At 54.2% G+C, this 23552-nt stretch overlaps 1 protein-coding gene across 3 annotated transcripts in view; it reads left to right on the top strand.

Annotated features, from left to right (window-relative positions):
• The window catches only part of SMOC1 (SPARC related modular calcium binding 1), a 150328-nt gene extending 127347 nt beyond the window's left edge, over nucleotides 1-22981 (top strand). For 2 of the 3 annotated variants that reach the window (XM_044229507.1, XM_044229505.1), the window contains exons 8-12: nucleotides 3158-3350; nucleotides 3890-3972; nucleotides 5702-5807; nucleotides 15161-15405; nucleotides 20863-22981. In XM_044229507.1, coding sequence (XP_044085442.1) covers nucleotides 3158-3350; nucleotides 3890-3972; nucleotides 5702-5807; nucleotides 15161-15405; nucleotides 20863-20879 — 644 coding nt within the window. In that variant the 3' untranslated portion in view covers nucleotides 20880-22981. The remainder of the gene's footprint in view (nucleotides 1-3157; nucleotides 3351-3889; nucleotides 3973-5701; nucleotides 5808-15160; nucleotides 15406-20862) is intronic. The other variant, XM_044229506.1, reaches the window with a different exon arrangement.
• The last annotated feature ends 571 nt before the right edge of the window (nucleotides 22982-23552 follow it).

The raw sequence follows: 23552 nt of genomic DNA, 5'->3' as shown, positions 1-23552 counted from the left end.
GAGCTTGAAGTGACTTAAGACAAGTCAAGTGCCTAGTTCCAAGCTTGGCCCCCTGTAAACCCTGAAACAGGTGTGAGCTCTTCGTCTTCGTTTTGTGTCCTCTGATGGCAGGTGAGTGACAAATGTGGCTTTAGGTTTTCAGCTCCACAGCAAAGAGGCAAAAATACTTGGGTACAAGAAGTGTGGTATGTTCAGGCTGAGAAAAACCATTGATCCAGAAGAAGCTGTGCCGTGTTAATGGGCAAATGCGTGCATTTACACACGTGGTTTGGAATGTGGCAGATATGGGGAGTCTGCAGAGTGACTGATCCAAGAGAACGTCACGTTAAAGATAAATTCATTTTTCTCCCAGAGCAAATTATTAGAGGCAGCAACCTCTGTCTAAAATTTAGCAAGACAGGCTCAACTGTCAGAAGCTCTTGACTGGGGTCCCAGCTCTCTCCTCTGGCTGAGTGCACTTGGGAAAATTCATGAATCCCCCCAAAGTTCAGCTCAGTCTACAAAATAGACATAGTCCTAGTGCCCCCCTCAGATGGACGAAGAGAGTAAGCAAGCAAAGCCCTTCGTCTATCACCGGGCACATACTACTCAATGAATATTTGCTTTGACTGTTATTCATATAAAGATGGTCTTAAGGGAGATCTCTTTCGGAAGATAAATTTTCTGGGTACTCTTCACAAATGGTTAGTGATTATTATTATAAACTTCTCCTGTTTCTTTCTTAGAGGGGCATCTGGAATTTTCAGGGCCTGTCCTAAAGTAGCAAGCGAATGTGCCAACAGGCCATCACCCCTAGACATCGCCTTCTCTCTAATTCCATGCCAGGCCCATGTTTCCAAATTAGCAAGAGGTGTCCCTTGTGTGGTTTTTATTCTCCATCGAACTCCATGCAGCTTCTGTGGAGGCTGGCAGCACACAGTTCAGGGCAGCCTTCAAGGACTTCCAGAAGTCTGTCGACAGCCCCCAAACCATGGGATGCCGCCTCCTCTTAGACGGCTTCTCTCCTCATTTCTGCAGTTTCGGGATCCCCAACGGTGTGAAGTCAGGTGATCGTTCCCCCTGCCCCTGGGGGAGCTTCCCCCCCCCCACTCTCTCTGCCTCTCGCTTTTGGGCTGATTTATGGCTTTAGAATGTTGGCCCAGAGGATCTTAATTTAAAGCCTCTGTCGGGGTTGTTGCATGAACATGGTGCCAGTAAAAAGCTGTTTTCCTTTGGTTTTGCTCCTCCGTCGCCTTTCTCAAGGCATGAAATATGAGGTCGGGAAGTAAGGTAACCAAACTGGGATTGTGGGAGCTCTTGAAAAACTCTTGCATCATCCAAGCCAGGGGCCCAAGGCAGGATTCTAGGCCTTTAAGCCAACTTCATGTCTCCGGTAAACCCATCAATTTCTGTCTCTTACTCATCAATTTCTGTCTCTTATTTGAGCTGCCTCTAGAGTCTCTTCCGCGGGTAGTTCTAATTAGGTTCAGAATCCCTCCCCTGGAGTCTGTCTGCTCTTACAGACTCCTGTTCCTCTAGCCATAGGAGTTCTGTTTAGTTGTGCTGTATTTACTTTATAAGAACAGTAGTATTTCTTTTTTCGTTTTCCAAATTCAGAGTTACATTTTGATTGTGAATGTGTTTTGCTCACCTGCCTCCTCCCCCTGAGATGTCTTTAGGGCATTAAGCACACATTCCCTGCCCCACCCCCGCAACAACAAGAACCAAGGGGCTGTTGCTTTTCCACGTTTTTTCTGGGAGCAGAATCTTTTGCGCATTGTGTGACTTTTCCCGGAGACCGCGTGGGACTGCTTCGCGGCTCCGCGTGCACCTGCTTTGTTGAAACACCCGCGCTGCTCGTCCGTGGGTCACTGATGGAGCTGCGGTTCAAAGGTTTGGCTCCTGTCGAGTTCAGCGGCTGTGACTTGGACCGTTTGGGCACTTCAGTGAGTTCCGTGAGCCTCCAGGCTGCTGATACCGGCTTGCTGGCTCGAAGAACAGTATTTTTATTAACACATCATTAACATTTCATGGGATGCCCAAGACTATTCCTGTCATCTTCAAGAGGAAAGCTGTGGCCATCACGTTCGTGAAAGAAATAAAGATATAATAAAGAAATAGACAAAAGAGAGTAATAGTTCAGGTTTACGATGTGACCCCTTTTACTATTAAAAAAAAAAACAAGTGGATGTGGGCATATGTATTTTTTCATGTCATAGGTGCAAGACAGAAGATCTAGGGCAGGCAGTGTTTAATTTCCATGGGATTCTGGGGTTTTCACAATTTTTTTATACCAAGAAAAGAAACCCAATGCTATTTATTCTTTAATAACAGCAAGACAAATGAAAACACAAGAACCACCCAACAGGAAAGGGACATCAGGCAGGTCATAGACTGGTGGGTGGGGTTTTCAGGCCAGGGACCCGGCTCCGGGCGCCGCACGCAGCCTGGGCCCGGCTGGGGAATCCAGGTTTGGCTGTACAGACGTGTTCATGGGCTGCCCGCAGCCGCTGAGCACAGACACTTCCTGTGGGCGTCTTTCTCTCCCACTGGATAGAGCAGCACCGTGTCATGGCCTCGGGCCTGTCGAGCCTACTTTGCCCAGCCCTGTTGGAGCCTGGGAAGGAGTGGGCTTGGGCTGTGTTTCTGCTCCTGTTGGGCGCTGAGCGTCACTCCCCCAAGGCTGGTGGCTGTGGCTCAGTCCTGCTGGGTCTGGGCTTGGGAGAGTGTCCGCACACACAGGCAGGCATTCCTGCGTCCGCTCCTCAGCACTCAGGGGTTAGGCTTCTGCACCTCTGCCTCTCCCAGAGCCAGGAGAGGAGCCTCAGTGGGAGCCACTCTGAAAACAGTCAGGAATTCCACCCCCAGGGCAAACTGCTGTTCAGATAAGGAGCAGCCTCGCAGCCCCCAGCTGGCTTGTGGCCCTGCTGGAAGGAACTTCAACTACGTGTGAATGCTAACGAACCCTGGCAGTGGAGAGGCTTTGGGGAGGTTCTGGGCCTCCAAACCCCCACCCCCACCGTGGGGGCCGGTGCAAGGCCTGTGCAGGAGCCACAGCTCTCTGCCGGGTGATTCCCCAGCCATCTGTTGCTTGGGGCCAGGCTGGATCCTTGCTGGGAAAGCAGCAATGATACGCTGCAAGAGTGCGAGTCCCCACAGGCTGCCTCTTCTCTTGCAGAGAGAGTCCATTCATGTGACCAGGAGAGGCAGAGCGCCCTGGAAGAGGCCAGGCAGAATCCCCGGGAGGGCATTGTCATCCCCGAGTGCGCCCCCGGGGGGCTCTACAAGCCTGTGCAATGCCACCAGTCCACTGGCTACTGCTGGTGTGTGTTGGTGGACACGGGGCGCCCGCTGCCCGGGACCTCCACGCGGTAAGCCCTCCCCACCCCACACACCCGGAGCCTGTCCAGTCCCTGAGATGGACCCTGGGGGTAGGAGCAGCAGCTTGCTGTTAGGCTAGCTTCACATTTCCCTGCTTGCCTGGCCCGGTGGGAATCAAGGCACTAGGAGAATGTTTCTGCACTGTGTCCTGGGTTCTGGTCACAGTTCTATTCCTTCTCCCAAGGGTGACCTTGGAGAAGCAGGTTGGAACCTCAGTGCACTGGTGAGGAGGTTAAGGCCCTGTCTGAGTCCCTAGGTTCTGTAGATCCCAGAAGTCCTGCATGCAGACACAAGGTGACATCGCTCTGCTTGAGTGACAACTGGGGACATGCCCCAACATGTCTCTGTGGGAACATTGCTACCGGGATTGGGCAGCTGCTGGACAGCGCAGGAGATAATCCGCAGGCTGCCCTGGGAGTTCTAAGCTTAGTGGCAACAGGATGGTTGCTACCAGCCGTGGCTCCAGCGGGCTCATAAGGTTCCTGGCCCCTCCTCACCCCTCCCCCCACTCCCGTGTCTCTCTTCCCAGCTACGTGATGCCCAGTTGTGAGAGCGATGCCAGGGCCAAGAGTGCGGAGGTGGACGATCCCTTCAAGGACAGGGAGCTGCCAGGTGGGAGACAAGGCTGCCCCTTGCTGATGCCCTCCTCTCTTCCTATTCCTGCACCTCCCATCATGCCCAAGCATCTCCTTCCTCTGCTCTGGCTCTGTCTCCCCTTTTGTAGGATGGAGAGGGGGGAGGGGTGTGGGGCGAAGCCTCCCAGGAGCCCGGGGACGTCGCTAAGGACTCCGGTGCCCTTGAGCAGTTTGTTCCTCCTCGCTCTTAGCTTTTATCTTCATAATGTAGCCATTGGGTTAAAATCGTATTCTTGCGATCCTGCAATTCTTTGTCCATCCAGGGGTGATTGGGACAGTGTTCCAGGGGCTGAGAGGAGAGCTTTCAGGGAGGGGCTGTCCTGAGGGGCATGGGCAGTGTCCGTGGCCAGCCCAGTACTGTGCTTTCACAACCATCCCGGTGGCACAGCACTGTCACTGGGATGTGACACAAGATGTGCAGGCAGGGGGCCCAGAGCCTCCAGCTGGCTGCTGTGAGGGGTTTTTCATATTTACAGTGTGCTCTGCCAGGGGGTGACAGGAAGGTCACTAAATATTGGTGGCTTGGAACAGGGTAGTCTTTAGCAAGCACAGACTCGGACCTGCGCTGAGGGGAGCTGGGCCCCCTCCCCACTCCCCGTCAGGACTCCACCCTGAGAACTGAAAGCAGAATCTCCTGACAGTCCTGTTGTGAAAACCAGCCTGTCCCGAGAGATTGGAGTCGTAGAGGCCAGAGTACCCGCTTCGGGTCCCCCCCCATCAACAGCGTGAACTGAAATTTCGCCATGTGCCGGGCATGAGGGTGAGATCAAGGGCTCTGAACAGCATGAGGCTCCCACAGCTGAGGACACAGATACAAATAAATGAATACAAGCTGGTATAAAGAGCCGTGGCAGGTGCTCTGAAGGGGAAGAGCAGCGAGCTGTGAGACGTGAAGGGAGACTGTGGTTCCAGGTCCGGGGCTTCTCTGAGAAGGTGGCGCTTCACCAGAGACCGGGTGGGTTGCCGGAGGGAAGACAGAACTGTCACCGCGGAGAGAGGGTTGTGGGAATGATCGTAGGGCCCAGTGGGGACCAGCAGTCATGAATATACAGGGACACCCACCTATCTGGTTGTTCACACCAGCAGAGCTAAGGCCTGGGGGAGAGACTGGGGTTTTGCCGCAACCAAGCAATGGAACAAACAAGAAACAAGGGAAGGGAGGTTTTATCATCATCTGAGCTGGATGAGACAGAAGTGAAGAAAGGAGATGGTTCTTGGACAGATAAACTGGTAGGGCTACTTGAGTCACCTCCGACCACTGGGGGACGTCTCCGTCCCTTGTGCCCCCTCAGCACCTGCTCGTTCTCAGGAGAGCAGTGTTTCTGACGCTCTGGCGTGACCACCTGGTCAGACTCTCCCCGAGCTAGCTGGCGTTCCCAGCAGACTCTGAACATGGGTGGATAGGGACCCTGTGTACCGAATCCCTAACATTTGACATAGCGCCTCAGTTGATACTCAGCAAAAATTTGTGGAACGGAAGAAAAGTGAAAGCGATGATTTTCCATTTGTTCTGCCGGTCCCTTGTGGGCAGTGGGTAGAGGAACTGTGGGGGGTTATGAGACTCATCTGAGCCATAAATAGTTCCCAGAGTGGATTTGGCTGGGCAAGAAGGACCTGGAGAGGTTTGGGAAATGGTGGCAGTTGAAGAAACCGTTTGCTTGATTACTTACCTGGCAGCTGCCTTTAAATCTTACTTTATCTTTCAGGCTGTCCAGAAGGGAAGAAGATGGAATTTATCACCAGCCTCCTGGATGCTCTCACCACTGACATGGTGCAGGCCATTAACTCAGCAGCGCCTACTGGAGGTGGGAGGTGAGAATGTGAGCAGGACTCAGGCCTAGCGGGGGAGGTGTGTCCCTGACTTTTCAGAAGCCGGGACGGGCTAGGCAGGGCAGGGGCCTGTCCCACCTTCTGCCAAAGATCTTCTGATCCTCTCTCCTCCCGGTTCTTTGGGACTTGCCTGCTTCTGCCTTTTAGTTACCTGATGACAGGCAAGCTCAGGGCATCTGGAGACTTCCAGCACCTTAGTCTCAGGAGTGGATGCATTGGGGTGAGAGTCCTCAGTTGCAGGAAGGAGGAGGGAGTATGTAACGGGAGCAGAAAGGAAGGACAGAGCACTTAGTGAGTTTCTTCTCTTCCGAGAAGGCAGGCATCATGAGCTTTTTTGACTTCCTGAAAATCCCAAGGGCTCCAGCTGGGAGGTTGGACATTGCCATACCAAATCCATCCTAGTTCAAGGGACGATATGTAGGTGAAGGCAGTTCTAAATGAGGCTGAAATGCACACATGCACCATGACCAGCATCCCAGCACTACTCATTAGCCCATTAGGCCAGTGGTTGGAGTACACATCCATCCAGCCAGCCATCCACCCACCCATCCATCCATCCATCCATCCTTCCATCCAACCACCCATCCGTCCACCCATCTATCCATCCACCCATCCATCCAGCCAGCCATCCACCCACCCATCCATCCATCCATCCATCCTTCCATCCAACCACCCATCCGTCCACCCATCTATCCATCCACCCATCCATCCAGCCAGCCATCCACCCACCCATCCATCCATCCATCCATCCATCCTTCCATCCAACCACCCATCCGTCCACCCATCTATCCATCCACCCATCCATCCAGCCAGCCATCCACCCACCTATCCTTCCATCCAACCACCCATCCATCCCCATCTATCCATCCACCCAGCCAGCCAGCCAGCCAGCCATCCACCCTCCCATCCATCAATCCACTCATCCACCCATCCATCCACCCATCCATCCATCCATCCTTCCATCCAACCACCCATCCATCCACCCATCCATATCCACCCATCCATTTATCCATCATCCATCCATCCATCCATCCGTCCATCCATCCATCCACCCATCTATCCATTCAGCACCTGGTGAACATACACAGCATGCCAAGCACTGGTCTAAGGCCTGGGAATGCAGGATGTGAGGCATGTTCCTGTCTTTAAAGTTTACAGCTTGGTGGGCACCCTAGGCTGTAGATAGATATTTGCAAATTGCATCCTAAGTATGGGAAATGACGTGGAAGAACAGGGAAGGATTTGCCAACTCAGTCTGGAAGAATCAGAGAGGCTTCCTGGAGGAGTTGATAGCTGGACAAGTAGGACTGAGCCAGCAAAAGAAGGAGAGCCATCCCAGGAAAAAGGAAAGAATACTAGGGCTCCAAGAAAGAGAGTATCCGTAGTCCAGGAGGCCTGGGCCAGGGAGGACAGGGTGAGGAGGAGAGGAGAGTGGCAACAGATGAGACAGAAGGGACAGTCGGGAGCTAGGAAGCCAGAGAGGAGGCACAATAGGGGATGAATGTGGAGGGGGTTCAGCAGTGGAAGAAGTAGCCAGGCTCGGCAGGGTTGGGCAGCCTGCCTCTGGGCTCCGAGGCTCACCGAGAGGGGGCGGGGCGAGTCCTTCCACCTCTGCCCAGAGACAGAGCTGTCATCAGCAAGGCAAGGAGTGCCCGCATGGTGACAGGCCCAGGCCCATAAAAGGCCCTGGCATGGCTGCCTGGCCAGCGAGCCACAGAACCATAGGGCATGTGTCTGGCGCAGGGAAACAGGGCTGTCAGTGATGCTGCCACCTGAGGCAGGTGTGGGTGGCTGTCCAGGAAGCCCAAGGTTAGGTCATGTCCAAATGAATTCAGAGCTTGCTACCTCCTGGGTGCTGCTCAGAAGCTGCCAGTCCAGCGCACGCAATCTCAGCAGCCTCACGGGCCTGTGAGCTCTCGGGTTGGTTTCTGGTTTAACACACCCTGTGGATGGGATCAGCCTCCCCAGGAGGCCCAGCCCTATTTCTGAGACAATGGAGAGGGGCTGACAGGCTGGTGGATGGGAGCTGCTTGGGGGCAGCTGCAGGCGCTCGACCACTGAGCAGCTATGGTGGAGAGAACCGTAGCCAGACTTCCGAGAAGGTTCGGTGGGAGGAGATGGTGAAAACTTACTTAGTAGTCCATGCTGTGGTGATTTATGCTTGGAATACCTGTTGTTGCAGGCAAAAATGGGGATGACATACTTGTGTTTATTAGGAGAGAGTGGAAAAAGTATCCAGGAGGGGGCATGGGCTTCAGAAGTCCAGGTCTGGGCGCTTTGCCCCCACATCCCCCTGGAGCTGGCGGCCCTGACCAGCCACTTGGGGAGCCTGCCTGTGTTTCCACAGCGCTCCTGAGGAGGCAAGATTTCAAGTGTGTCCCACTTGCTTCTTGGGAACCCGCCCCTTGAGCATGGTCTGGCCTGGGCCCCAGGCGGACTAAGGGGACTAGGGAAGTACCAGAACTGAACGGGTCCTGGGCCAGTGGGTAAGGGACCCACAAGGGGCTGAGGGCACAGGCAGGGGCCCCTGGCTAGGGGACATCGGGACTTGATGCCTTGCCCTCAAATTGCAGGCCAAAGGGATCTTTGCAGAAAATAAAAACTAAGAAGTGTATGATGTTTTTAATCACAGTTTTTAATATCCATGTGTCTTTAGGGAAGAGATTTTCTTTTTTCTTTTGAAAAACCCTCTCTTTAAGGTGTAATACACATATAGACTTGGGAAAAGATTAAAAAAACATTCTTTCCTAAACATGTTTTCCATTTTAGGCTCCTAATATGCCAGATCGTATTTGGTTTTGATGGGAATGAAAGGTTGAACCACATGGGGAATTGTGTTACTTAGAGGCTGTATTCATAATCAAAATACAGGCGAGGGGAACCAAGAAATAGTCTAGAAATCTAGGTGGGGGCAAGGGGACGCAGGATGAAGGATAGAGAAGCACTTGTACAGGAGGCCACTTCCTGGGTTTCAAGTCCTCCAAGGTCTCTCACTATATTTCGGGCAAGTTCTAGCTCTGACCTGAACTGGCCCTGCAGGAGGGTCTCACTGGCCATGTCCTCCCTCCCTTCATTGTGCTCCAGCCGCTATCTTTCTCAGTACCTCCAGTAGACCTTGAATCTGAACCCTCCAGGTTCCTGCCTGCCCGCCCCCCACCCCCGGGCCGCCATGCCAGCTACTGCTTCAGCCTGGAATATCAGGCCCCTTTTTTCTGTGACCAGCCCCGACTATCCATTTAAATGTCACCTTCTCAGCAACCAGCCAGTCTAAAGGGGCTGTCGGTCACCTTCTATCTCCACACCTCTGTTAATTTCTCAGCCGAGCACGTACACTAGCTGACATTTGCTGTTTTTTTTTATTGTCTGTTTCACCCCTACTGAATGAAAATCTAAGTTCTATAGAGAAGGAACATGGGCTGCGTTCTTCCCTGCTGTGTTCCTAGCACTCGGAATAGTCCTTGGCACATAGTAGATGCCCAATAAAATATCCATTGAACAAATAAGCAGCTGAAGGTACCCTTTTTATCCTACACATCAGAGGGTTCACCACCAACCGTAGCCATCATTCACCATGGCCCTCCTTTGTCACCAGGGCCCTGTGGCACCCTGCGCAGTCCCCAGAGACTTGGGGCACTGTGCGGATGGACCCTAGATAGGCACCCTTGTATGAAGAAAGCGCCGAGGCACAGGGCAGCTGAAGGTTGGGCGGCATATCTGGAAGAGGACTATGGAAGAGAAGTTGGGAATCCAGGCTGCCTGGGTTCTGGTCTTGGCCCTGAATATGGGCAACATTGGGACTATAGGCATAGGAGGCTGAAGTCAAGGAAGGCACATCCGATCCCTCCTCCCTCCTCTCAGGGTCTGGTAATTAAGGCTGGACATTTGCTGGGGCCAGTGGGAAGAGGGGACAGAGAAGTCCTATCTTCTCCCTGACCTACCACCTGTTGGGTCTAGAGATACAGGCTTTGTACGAACTATTACATCTCCGCCCTTCCCTGATATAAGCTCTGTGTGGGATTCTGTGGGCAAACAGGGACAGAGGCAAAGTTCCTGGCCTGGAGGAGCTTCAGTCTGATTGAAAGAAGAGGTATACAATCCCGGGATTGCGCTATGAACTCAGCGGGGCAACAGAGGACAGGAAAGTGCCTCAGGGACTTGGGGGTGGGAGGGTCGGAGAGGGGAGGCTTCAGAGAGATGACATTTGAGCCACATCCTCAGTGTGAAGGGGAAATGCCCAACCTAGAGGGACTGGGGCAGAGGGGCCCTAGGAGCCGTGAGGTGGGGCCTGTGCAGGGAGCCGTGAGAAGTGCGGCTTCCTTCTGGGAGGCAGGCAAAAGGTGAAGCTGTAGTTTGGGCAGAGGCCAGATCATGCCGGACCTGGGGACTCATGCCAAGGGCTGCACGACGCCTGTGATTTAGGTGAGTGTTTGGAGGAATCATCCTGAAGGCTCTGGGGACGCGGGATGGGAAGGGAGCAAGATGGAGTGGGGAAGGTTACAGCCATCATCGGAGGGACAGGTGAGGAGAGGCCGCACTACAGCTCTGGGGGTAGGGGGGGATGGTTCGTTGAAGCTTTAGCAACGAAATTACTCCGATTTCAAGATGATTTGTTAGTTATAGGACATGGCAGGGAGGGGAGATAGCTGCTTCCTTTTCTGGCCTTCCACACTGATTTTGGGTGGGGGAGCCCAAATCTGAGAATAGGCAGAGTGGAATGGGGTGTCCACGGAACCATCTGCGGTCAGTGCTGGGAGGGGTGGCCGGCAAGTATCATTGGAGGCTGGCAGTTCTCAGTGAAGGTTTAGGGATGATTGAATCATCCTTATGGTCCTTCCCACTGGGGCTCCAGGGGGAGAGCTGCCCCTTAGATCGGCCCTCCCATGGTGCCCATTAACATTTATCAGCCCCCAAGGAAGAGTTCTAAGATCCCAGCTGGCAGAATCTTCTCGAGCAGGGAAACCCTCCCCTTTCTCCATCTCACCCTAGAGAAAGTCAACTTTGAGGGGAGGTGGGGTGGGCTGTGTGAGCCTTCTGGTGAGAGACCCTGCGCACAGTGGCTCCCTCCTTCCTGCCCAGTGCAGCTACTTGTCAATGGCCTTGCAAGGAAGAGGCTGGAATGTGGCTGACTTGGCCTTTCCCAGCCCCACCCGCCCACACAGCTGGCAGGGTCCAGACCCCTCTCCAGATGGGGCTCAGTTGGTCTGCTTGGCTTGGCTAGTGCTTCCAAGCTGTCTCGGCTCACCTTCTTTAAAACTGCTTGGGACAGCAGAGCAAGGCCCGAGATGTTGGCCAAAGCAAGTTTTCTCGGGGCGAATGGGCCTGGCTCTCCAGCTGTGCGTTGCTGCCAAGGCAGGCCTGGCAGGGTGAGGCTGCAGAAGCAAAACTGAAAGCATTGCAGGACAAGGGCAGCACCTGTCCCCTCTCCATTCGGGAGACAACTCAATGGGGCCAGACCAGGGAGGCGCCTGGCTCGAGTGGGTTCCCTCATCCATGGAGGTGGGAGTCAACAGGACAGCCACCCAAACAGCTCAGAGACAGAACTGCCACCAGTCTTATGATCTGTTTTTCCAAAATCTTGGATTTGGTATCCTGTGGGTGTGACTTTCCATACCATATCCAAGGAAGCTTGGATAACTCTACACACGCAATGAACCCTTTCAGTAGAGTAGAGCCTCCCCTGCAGGGAGGCCGGTGGCACGGACCACCAATGTGGAGTGATGTAAGGAACCATCTCGCCCTCTGATGCAGGGTCCCCAGCCCTCAACTGATGAGCAGATTTGAAATCCAGCAACTCTGATCTCTGAGGGCGGCTGGGTGCACATATGGGAGAGAACGGTTGGAGCTTTGGTGCCAGTGTCAGTCAGCCTGGAGCCAGGAGTGCAAACTGCCAGTGTTTTCAAAGGATACTTCTGGAAGGCCTCAAGAGCTGGAGGGATGAGTGGGGTATGGTTTTGAGGTCAAGGATAAGTTAGGGGGAATCTAACTGTGATGGAAGGGACTCCAATAAGCAGGTCCAGAGATTTCTGGAAATTCTGGGGGAGGCCCTTTTGCCCCATTCAGCCACCACTCCCCTGGGAAAATCTCAGTTTCTCCTTAGCTAACTGAGGCCTCTCTTTGGGTCTTTTGCACATGCGCGCCCACTGCCGGTTTGACCAAACCCAGACTCCTGACCCATCTCAGTCTTGACTTGATTTTGTATGACGCATGGAATGGACTTAAACCTGTTGTAAACCCAGAAACCTGGTTTTCAGAGTTTTAGACTAAATACCTTCGGTAGTTTTCCATTATGTTTTGTTGGAAATATTTGTTGGAAACAGCTTCCAAACCCGTCCAGCCACTGTCCTTTGTCTCGCCCCATCTTCTTCCAGAAGACTTATGGTTAAGCATTCTTCTGGGGCCATGGCTGCAGTGTCCTTCCCTCTAGATCAAGGGTTCTTCAACTGAGTCCATGAGCTTGGATGAGGTTTAGGGAGTCCAGTCAGCAGAGTGCTACACGCATATGCATTTTTCCAGAGAAGACCATAGCTTTGTTTAGGTTCTCGAAAGGGCCCGTGATCCCTCAAAGCTGAGAAATTCTTGCTTTAAATGCACTTGGAGTTTGGCCACGGTAAAGCACTTGGTTCCAAAGTAGGACCCTAGAGCTGTCAATGTCACATGTAGAGCTGGGCTTTGTGGGGGATGGGATGTGGGTTTCTGGAAGACAGAGGAGTTCAGAAGCAGGGAGCCCTAGGCAAGCTGGGGAGGAATGAGGAAGAGGGGTGCCCCTTGGGGCCCACAGGACAGGCTGAGGTTGTGACAGGGTCAAGGGACCCAGAGGCACTGCTTGAAGGGGCCTCAAAGGACTTCCTCCTGGGAAACGAGCGTCCTCAGAGCCTCCAGGGCCAGGTCAGGCCAGGGGTCATGGCTGTAAGATGCTGGGGGAGTGAGGAGGGCAGGATCAAGCGGACAAGGGTGACAGGGCAGGGCGAGAGTCAGAAGCAAAGGAAAGAAGAGGGAGCAGGAGCAAAAGGATGATCACTCCGTGTGGGGGGAAACTCCCAGAGGTTGTAAAGTGGGGCAAAGAGCTGCTTCTTGCGTGGACCGGCCCAAAGGAAGGTGGGGGAGCTCCCTCAGTGCAGTCCCTGAGAAGCGGACAGGCGGGAGCCCCAGCAACACGTGTTGGAGGCAGCGGGCCTCTCCTGGCAGGGCGGCTGGCGGGATGACCTCATCCCTTCCCGGCTCAGCGACTGAGGCTTTATTATTCCAACCTCTAGGTAGACATGACGCTATGCGGAGCCTAAAGGTTAAAGAAAGAGTTGCCTTTGCTGCCACAGGGCTCTCATGGCCCCTGGCTGGAGGGGCCCAGACAGAGAGCGCTCCGTGGGAATACAGGAGTGCCTCCCTTGGGGCTCGTCCTGGCTCTTCTCTGCAGCCCCGGGCGCCTCCCTCACATTTCGGGGAACACAGGCAGACAGGGTGCTCAAGAGGGAGCTAGCCACCCTCCCTCCTGTGCCTTGGACATCTTGAGAGAGAATTTTCCGCTGCTCACCTGGTCTGCCCTGCAGGCTTAAGAGTGAATATGGTGGGTAAAGTAAAGGAAGTTTTAAAACCCCAAAATACCATGTGTCAACAGAAACAAAAATCTGAGTTCCACAGCGAGTAACTCCACGTCTGTTTCAAAGACCTTCTGAGCCATGACAGACCAGGTAGATCCCCACAGAGCCAGGGGTGGACGGTGCCTCGCACCTTCCCAGGTACTCCCTGCATTAAACCCATGGGGGTGACATTCTGCTGGCAGATGCGATAATTGCGCTGTCTGGGAATCGGCCCAGGATGCCCAGGGGTGCTGGCCCGGGACTGCAATCCAGTTAATTAGCAACGGGCATTTAGCAGGAATGCCTGGCTTTTTGTGGTAATGAAACTTCTTTTCCCCTAAATGTTGAGGTCACCTGGGGATGGGAAAGGGAAAGAGTTTGCTGGCTCGTTTCTAAGGGTGGGGTCAGAGATGGTCTCCTCCCTTCTGGAAAACTCAGGAAACCCCAGGGAAGAACCCCAAGGTATTGGCAAGTGCCTTGGATATTTTTCTTGCCAGAGATGGTTTCAGAATGTGCTGGCAGCCCAGAGCCCCTGGCCTGGGATCCCTGTGTGACAGTGACGCCCTCTGCCTCCATTTCTGATCCACGGCAGAGCTGTGGTTCCGCTCAGGGCTCTGCAGACAATTTGAAGGTGTTGGCCTCCCAACCTGAGCCTTCCTCCCTGCTACAAAGGGAAAGGTGCCCAGGAGTTTGAACACAAGGGCCTGAGCCATATTTACTCAGTGCCAAGCCCTGGGAGCAGAAGCTACAGTCACCCCCTCTGGAACAGACTTGTCATTGGCTCTAAACGTTTGAACTATTAGCTAGCATCCTGAATGGCATCAGTAAATCAAATGGATGGGTAGGGCGTGTGTGCTGTTACACATAAAAACACTGGTCTTTCCACTGTATGTGCTGTGTAGACAGGAGGGTGTTAGATGTGTGGTCATTACTGTGCACCTTGACCCCAGGAAGCCTTCTTAGTTGCTATAGTCTAGTACTCCTAAGTACTCTAAAATCTCCAGGGGTTCTAGTATACCTTTGGTTTCCCAGATCCATCCCAGACCTCCAGTCTTAAAACCTCTGCGTGGAGAGACACACCCCTAGCAGGTCTGGGATTTGCCAGGTTCAGAACCTCTGTCTGTGTCCATCACAACTGCCTTCTCTCCAGTTCCTACCGTACTTGGTGCCTGACAGGATCAGGCCCTGGGAGCTTCACACCGAATCATTACTGCCTGGTGTCAGCATATTGGGTTCTGTCCCAGCAAGATGCTGAGGAGTTTGAGGCCAGGGTCGTTTGTCCCAGAACCTGGCCTGGTGTTGGGTGTGCTCAATCATAGTCCCGATTACTGAGTGTTCATGTTCCTATGGGAACAGCAGCTTGTCCTGCAGAGAACCCCAGGCCAGGAGGACAGCTTGGATGCCAGCTGCATTTTACTTAGGTGAATTAAATCTAACCAGTGTATCCAGAGCCCCCATCTTGTACAGGAACACTCCTGGCTATGGTAGAGGGTGAGACAGGCTGATGTGCTTGGGGACCCTGGAAAAATAAAGTGTCCAGTCGTGAGAGTCAAGCCGAAGAGGACAGCTCCATCCTGCTGCCAGCTGTGTGGGGCTGGGAGGTCTTTGGCTCGGGGGAGCCGTTTCTCCCCGGCTGCAGGCAGCGCAGCACAAGGACCCCAGCATCTGACCTTGTGGGAGACACCTGTGGCAGGACGGGTGGCTCCAGCAGGATGCTGAGCGGGGATCTCGGGGCGGGGCGGGGGTCTGCCTGTGGCCCAGGTTTGCAGAGCCGGACCCCAGCCACACCCTGGAGGAGCGAGTGGTGCACTGGTACTTCAGCCAGCTGGACAGCAACAGCAGCAACGACATCAACAAGCGCGAGATGAAGCCCTTCAAGCGCTACGTGAAGAAGAAAGCCAAGCCCAAGAAGTGCGCCCGGCGATTCACTGACTACTGCGACCTGAACAAGGACAAGGTCATCTCGCTGCCCGAGCTGAAGGGCTGCCTGGGTGTTAGCAAAGAAGGTGAGTGCTCGCTCCCGGGCTCCTGGCCTTCCAGAACTTGGCCCACGGGGGCAAAGGGACCGGGGGCATAGAGGGGGCTCCGGAGAGATGCCTGGGGCAGTGAAGGAGTCCACAGGCAAAATCCTTGTCCTCCCACGGTCTACCAAGGAGATAGATAGGAATGTATTTACAGACATTGTGCTGAGTGCTGGGAGAGTGTGTTCGGATAAGCCAGGCTGTGTAACAAGCAGACCCACGCATGTAACGCATCAACACAGGAGAAACTTCTTCATCTTGCCCATGAGATAGTTCAGCATGTGATTCTGGGTCATGGGGTGTGTGCGTGTGTGTGTGCGTGCGTGTGTGTGTGTGTGTTTCCAGGAGGACAGATAGGAATGGAGACTGGTCTGTGCACTCGCTCTGAGATCTTGGCTGAGAATGATTCGTCATTTTTATTATGGGCTTCCAGGTCACCGTGGGGGTCATTTCCATTCCCAGTCGGCCAGAGGGAGTCAAGCACAGAGTAGTGCACGTGCCCATGGGGGAGTTTTATGGGCCAGTCCTGAAGTGACACGTCCCCTCTCCTACTCCTGGGGTTGGCAAATGGCCACCAGGCCACACCCCACAGTAGGGAAGGCTGGGAGCCCAGGAAGAGGAGGAGAACATGGATTTGGGTGGAAACCTAATCATCTCTGTCATGATAGAACAAGTGTGGAGTATTGTAGGAACACGTGTAGGAGCACTGAAATTAGTTCAGGGGCAGACGGCCTTGGAAAACCTGGTGCAGGAAGTGATGTCCAAACCAGCCATGGCCCTGGGGCCCCATCTAGTCCGTGGCCTATTTTTATATGGCTTGTGAGCTAAGGGTGGTTTTTATATTTTTAAAGGGATATAATTTTCAACAAAGAAGAACAAATGACAGCCTCTACTTGGCCCACAAAGCCTAAAATATCTACTACCTAGTCCTTGACAGATAAGTTTGCTGAGCCCTGGTCTAAACCGATACCCGAGCCACGGGTACAAGACGGCCAAGCCAGTGCATCAGTGGAGGGTGGGGGTTCTCAGCTACGGCAATTGAAGGCTGCAGGCGTGGAGGCGAGGACGGGCTGTAGAGGAAGACTTTAGTGGGGCTGAAATGCGTATTTGAATGTGGCAGCCGCCAGGGGCTGAAAGGAGGCAAGCGGGAAGTCTCAACTTCATAAGGTCCGCGGAGAGCTGTCACAGGGGCTCAGGCAGAGAAATGACTGGATGGGTTTTGCTTTAAAAAAATCATTCAGGGGGCACCTGGGTGGCTCAGTGGGTTAAAGCCTCTGCCTTTGGCTCAGATCATGATCTCAGGGTCCTAGGATGGAGCCCCGCTTCGGGCTCTCTGCTCTGCAGGGAGCCCGCTTCCTCCTCCTCCTCTCTCTTTCTGCCTGCATCTCTGCCTACTTGTGATCTCTGTCTGTCAAGTAAATTAAATAAAATCTTTAAAAAAAAAAATCATTCAGGCTGCAGTGCAGGAAATGGGTTTGCAGCCGAGCAAGGCACCGGAGGCTGTGGCGGGAGATGACAGAGGCACAGCAGGGGTGAAGCGAGTGGATTCGAGATAGCTTGAGCTGTGGTTCTGGTGACCAAGTGGATAGAGGGATGGAGGTGGGCTTAGGCAACGGGAGACGGGGGGGGGGTCTGTTCACGGAGTTGGGCGACATGGAAGGAGGAGCAGAGCTCGTGGGGCAGTGGGGAGACACCCAGTATGGTCTGGACATGTCAAGTTGGATGCACCTGAAGGATGGGTGGCTCTCTAGTGCAGGTGAGGGGTCTGGGCGGGTCATACCAATTTATTTGAAGTGGAAGCTTTGATAAAGCTGAGCTTGCCCAGGGAGAAAACATAAGGGCTTTCCCTGGCACTAACCCTCAGTTGTCATTGAACCCAATGGGTAGCCCAGGAAGTGGATGAATGACCACTAGGGACCCTGTCTCGGGACCTCCCCACTCCACAACTGGTTCTGGCCCTGCCTCAGGGGCCTGTGACCCTGGAGGAGTGAGCTCGTTGCTCCAGCCCCTCCTGTGTGATCGAGGAGGCTCTGTGTGTTCCCCCAGGACGCAGGGCAGTGTCATGGCTCCAACCCTGCCTCAGCTACAGACTCGCTCCTTCAGCGTATACAAACCACACAACCGTTCTGGCTTTGGGTTTCTTCATCTGTACAATGGGTATAACCAGGGTATTCACCCCATAGGATTGTTGTGCTGATTCAGTGGAACAGTGAGTGGTAGCATTTATCCAGCCCCAGGGACAGTGAAGGAACTGGATACAAGTTCAACATTCCTGTTCTTACGATTATTGCCTGGAGAAGCCGCATCCCCACCCTGTAGCTGGGTCTTTCCAGTGTCCCCGCCAGCACCGGGCGTGGCACCGTTCCGTTCCTATCTGCCCAATGACCTCATGGGTGAGGGGGCCACCGGCTCTAGTGAAGCTTGGAGTCTGCGCTCATCTCCCAGAGCACGGGCAGGGGTCCGTACTGGAGGAACCGACCCAGTGTTCGTGTGGAGCCCAGCCCCAGGAGCATGGAGGGACCGAGGGGGCATGGACTCACAGGAGTCTGTAATGACTCTGTCCTCAGTCCGCTCTGGTCTACGCACCACACAGAAGCCAAGGAGAGGCCGAGGGTGGGGACCTCTTGTCTGCAGAGCAGAGCGGGGCTTCCGGGCCTTTCTCGGAAACCTTGCCAGATGCCAGGGTCTGCCAACGCTGGCTGCTGCCGAGGACCTGAGGGGAGCACCCAGGAAAACTGTCCCCTGGGATGTGATACTTAGGGAGCCCTGCTCCTCCTCACCCAGACTCGGCCGAGGCTTTCGTGTCAAGTTGCCCAGGGAGGCCCCCAGAGTGCTTTCTCCTGCCAGAGAAAGGACCATTAATGGGAGGCATAGGGGAGGCCGGGGCCAGGGCCGTGGGTGAAAAACAGAAAGAAGTTCTGGAGTCGGACAGACCTGGCTTTTAAATCCTGGCTCTGCCACTCGCTAGCCCTGTAATTTCTGGCAAGTCATCTAAACTCTTTGGCCTCAGTTTCCTTGTCTGCAGAATGGAGGTGATAGCATCTACCTCATAGATTTGGTGTGAAGATTTAACAAGATGGTGCCTGTGAGGCACTTAGCCCAGTAACCCAGTAACCCAGTCTGTGGTGAAGCACAGAAGAAACTGGTAGTAGTAGAGGAGCGCACCCACGGGCTGAAGGCAGCTTCCCTGGGGCCCTCTGCTCTGGGGAGTGGCAGAAAAGCCACTTGGGTAGAAGGTTATGTGGGGCCTGAGCCCAGCATTGGCCATCTGGTGACACGCGGTGCCCTCTGGTGGGCTGAGAGGGGCTTGCAGGCCCGGTGGGGGGCTCCAGGGGACTGGGGGAGCACAGGCAGTTTAGGAACGAGTGTCGCTTTGGGTCTCAGAGGCCACATTTTCTGGAAATGCCTCGTGAACACTGGTAGTTTTACTGAGCAGACTGTGCACTGGGGGGCCGAGCTGTCGGCACGGCATGAGGGGTCCAACGTTCTGAGGGCCGGGCCTTCTTTCTTGGCTTGTCCTCTCCAGTGAATAAACCGTCTTCGTCAGGGTGATGGTCACCATCCTGTGAGGCAGGCAGATGGGAGACTAGTTCCTACATTTGTGAAACATCCCAGCTCTCCTTTGGCATTGCCCAAGGATGCCCCGGGTTCCGGCCTTTCCTCCCCCACACCCCCGTGCCCCTAAGAGCGTGGTGCTGGGAGGGCAGAGCCAGGCCTGAGTTCATTTCACACATAAAAGCTATGCCATCTCCAAGCCTCAGTGGCCCCATCATAACATGGGGATGATTGGATCATTTTGTAACTATCATATAAAGTGGCCCCGCAGGGTAAATGACGAGATTTAGGTAAAGGATTAGTGTCCTCCCTGGCCGGCATTTCCTTTCCCCAAGTCTCTGCTTGGCCCGGTGGCTCAGCTAAGGCACCTCCCCCCACCTTTCTCCTTCTGTGAATCTTCCTGCTCTCAACTGAGAGAAGCGGCCACTGGACAGACCCGATGAATGATGGGATTCTGAGTCACGTGGGATTCTGACACTGCCCACCTGCTGCTCCCCGAGCCCACTCTCTTCCCAGGCTCGTTTCCTCATCTGTAAAATCGGACATCTCAGTTTCTGCCCCCAGCCCGCCCCCCAGCTGGGGTTCTGTTGCTCTCAGTTCTTGGGAATGTTAGCGTAACAGGGAGAGGGGAGCGTTGAGCTGTGGCACCTCACGCTCTTCAAAGCCCTTTCTCCACTTTATGAATTCAATCTGTTCTCAAGGCAGCCCTGCGGCACAGCTGTGGCCCCAATTCCCATTCTGTAGACTGGCCCAGCGGGGTTATGGTACGTGCGCAATGTCATACAGCCTCCCGGGGTCATGCGGAGCTGCCCCAGCTCCCACTCCTCCTCAAGGAGCCCTGGGCCCTACAGGAGCCTTCAAGATCCACCAGCACCCTATGGGGCAGAGTGGGTGTTAGCAGAGTGAGGCTTGGGCCTTGGTTAACTCATGCAGTTGCTCCAAGCCTCAGTTTCCAGATTTGCTGGGTGAAGGGGAGGGACCAGATGGTCACTAAGATCCCCTCCATCCCTGATGTTCTGTGACATGGAGAACCGGGACCCAGGAAGGTTATGCAAATGTCCATTGGCATCAAAGCCCTTCTTAGCTAATACCTTTCAGAGAGGCGCTCCAGTGAGGGCCTGGCCTTATGGAAAAGGGACTTTGTTTAAAGGTGTTGGTCAGCGGTGGCTTCAACCAGGCACAAGAGGGACCCCACCCACAGAACAGGAAGCACGGCCACACAATCTCTCTCTCCTGAGTCCATTCTTCATTCCAGGGGCTGGAGGAGACTGCCACCCAGGCACAGAGGAAGCCCCGCCCCACCAGTTCTCTGGGTCAAGGCCCCCTGAGTGTCATATGTTCCTGTTTGTTGTAGGTGGTAAGCTCAGCAGCGTCCCCCAGGGAAAATGGGCCGGTCCAAACCCATTCAGTAAGTTGTCTTCTTTCTGGGGTCCCCTCTGTGGGCCCCCTAAATGCAGCACTGGTAGTCTGGCCCGAGTGGAGGAGCTGGCCAAGTTACCTAGGCTCCCATTTTCCATTTTTATTTGCTGGGGACACAGGGAAAGATTGGTTCGTTCTACAAGGATCTGCCATCCCCGAGTATAAAGCCACGCCTGCCTCTCCCAGGTTGAACAGCTAGTGTCTCGGAGTCAGATGGCCCATAGGGGCTGCATTCCCCCAGCCGTGCTTCCTGGGCAAGGCACCATTCTCTGGAATGCCAGACTTGCTTCAGGGGTCACAGTGGTGCTCCATGGGGGCCAAGGATGGGTTGGTAAAACACAGGCTTACCTGAAAGTCTGGGCTTCCTGCATCCTGCCCAGCCCATCTCTAACAGGCTGCTCTTGTGAGGAAATGAATGTGTGCGGTTGGTCCGCCTCTGACCTCTTGCTTCTGTTTTCCCTTTCCCAGTAGGACGCCTCGTCTAAGGAGCAGAAAACCAAAGGGCAGGTGGAGAGACCAGGGAGGCAGGACGGACCCCCTGCACCAAACCTTCCCCAGCTCCCCTGGCCTGGCCGCATCCCGTGTGACATAAGTGGTGCCCACCGTGTTTGCACTTTCAATAACTCTGATTCGCGTGTTTTCTTTTGGGTTTCATTTTTAAACACCAGTATCTAATACCCATGGGAAAAGGAAAGGGAAAAAGGACTGTTTATTCTCTCTCTTATTGTAAGTTTTTGGATTTGCTACTGACAACTTTGAGGGGTTTTGTTGTGGGGAGGGTGGGCGGGAGGGTGTTTGTTGCTGGGACTGAGAAGAAAGAGATTTATATACTGTACATAAATATATATGTAAATTGTATAGTTCTTTTGTACAGGCGTTGGCATTGCTGTTTGTTCATTCCCCTCCCTCTTCCTGCTCTCCTTGTGGGGGCTGTGGACACATGGCCCCGATTTCTAGACCCCAGGACTGTAACCCAAGCCCACCTGGATTCCATTCGGAGGCCAAGCCCTGTGTGCATAAAGACGGGAGCCCTATGATGATATTGTAGACTCTGTTGGTTCTTTTCTGGGGGGAGGAGGGTCCTGCCCTTGCTTTAGCTGTCAGATCTGGCAGGTCACTGGGCACTTGGCCTTCTCAAGGGAGGTTGGGTTGGGGGACAGATGGATATGCCCCCTGGAGGGAGGGCAGTAGCCAGCCCAGGCACCCGTTCTCACATCCCCACATGGTCCTACTCTCCGGACCCTCAGGCGGCCCAGAACAGAATCCATCCGTGGGTATGCCAGGATCCTCGTGACCCACTGAGCAAATGATCCCCAGACGATTTGCATGAGGTCCTTTGAAACATTTTTGCCCATGTTTAGCGTCTACTCTGTAAAGCACGGGAAGGGAGGCAAAGAAGAAAAAGAGACAGTGGGGCCTTCTATTTGGTAGATGTTTGATGTTTAAGCCATGGAGGAAAGAGGACAGAGGCCAGCACTGATGAGTGCGCTGCCAGCCCCCTGCAAACGCACAAGCAAGGCTTCCCAAGACTGGCCCTCTCAGCAGTGGGGTCAGACGGGGTCTTCATCTCCACTCCGTATCTCCCCTGCCATTCTGTCTTCAGTGGTGATAACAAGCCTGAGGGAGGAGCTCAGCTGGTCATCTTGTTGGTGACTCCGTGGTTTATTTGTTTTTTAACCCAATACTGAAGAGTGTTCCTTCTCCTTCAAATGCTCCTAAGGGCTTCTAGGCTCAAGGCCAATTCCAGAGCAAAACTGATCCTGGGCCTTCAACTTCTGCCCCCTCCTTGGAAGTGTAGGGCTAATAACCCAGCTAGGGGGAAATCCAGGCCTCACCTTCCACAGACATGTTTCTGGGATTCCACGGCAGCCCACCCAGCCTTCCTCTGCCCGGTGGCCGTGCCCATTCAGACAGCCATTAGACAGCAACAAGTGATACTGAGTGTCTCTTCCCATGAGCAGCCGTGGCAGCATCAAAGGAGGACAGGCGGCCCAGGACCGGTGCCTCTATCAGATTGGTCCTGGAACTCTGGCCTCATCTTGTATCCCACCCAGCATTCCCATAAATGCGCCCAACTCAGCAGACGGTGTATCCATTTCCGGTCTGGAAGGCATTGACAACAGAAGCACGGGCCCACGCAAGGCCCTCCTCAGGGAGCGCCCAGGGTGGAGTTGGGGGTCAGCACAGCCTCCTCAGGACATGCTCTGGTGGGGCCTCATGCTAGAGAAGGTTCTTGAGCAAGTCTGAGAGATTGTCTCAGGGGTGACTGGAGGCCCCATACCTACGTGGTAAGGAGGAAAGGGAGCACCTCCCCCAACCCCCGCCCCCAGCATTGGCCTGGACAGATGACACAGCGTGCCAGAGCAGGATGGACCTTCCAGGAGGCCCCAGCCCCTTTCCCGGGGCCTGGAGGAAGCATGAAAACACAGAGAGGGCGCCCCCCTGTGGAAATTCAGAACTCCTCCTTCCCAACCCTGGATCTTCTCTCTCACACGTGTGGGCTGTGTTGTGTGGCTTGCCTTTGTGAGGACAGAGGGAGGTATTTGTAGCTTGTTTTATAAAAAATAAAAATGAGTAAACCTTGGTAGCTCTTGCCTCTTTCTTTGGGTGGCTTCCCCGCATGGAAGGGTTTCTTTTTCTTAAAAGTTTGGTGGCTTTCCCTGGTGCTCTGATTCTAAGAAGTCCGAGTTGTCGGATGAGAAGGGAACCCTGAAGTGGCTGAGGGGTGTCGGCCTGCTTTGCTATGAGGACATTGATCCCTTTGGCCTTCACCTACCATGTTTGTACATCTTTGTACAGCTGCCCACCCTCCCCAAAACCATCACCAGAAGGCCATGCTGTGGGGGCAGGGCTCGGGGGGGGGGAGCCCGATCCATGGCTTCAGGCTGGCAGGGCTGGGGACATCAGCCATACTTCCGGTCTCAGGACCCCAGGTGGGAAGCAGCTGTAGACAGGGTGCAGATGCCCAAAGGGGTTCATGCCATCTCTGGGGTACCTACTCTGGTTGAGGCTGCTGGCCTGGTCTCCATTGCTGGGGGAGCTTTGACTGGCAGCCAAGGGGAGGCTCTAGATGTTCTCCAGTATATTGGCACCTCTTCTTTTCCTCCCCTCACCACACAAAGGGGCAGGCTGTCCCTCGAAATGGCTTCTCCATCACC

Source organism: Neovison vison, chromosome 13, assembly GCF_020171115.1.
Source record: "Neovison vison isolate M4711 chromosome 13, ASM_NN_V1, whole genome shotgun sequence".
In the NCBI taxonomy this organism is placed as follows: domain Eukaryota; kingdom Metazoa; phylum Chordata; class Mammalia; order Carnivora; family Mustelidae; genus Neogale; species Neogale vison.
The sequence above is the reverse complement of the archived record's forward strand: the minus strand, read 5'-3'. Positions and strand labels throughout refer to the sequence as shown.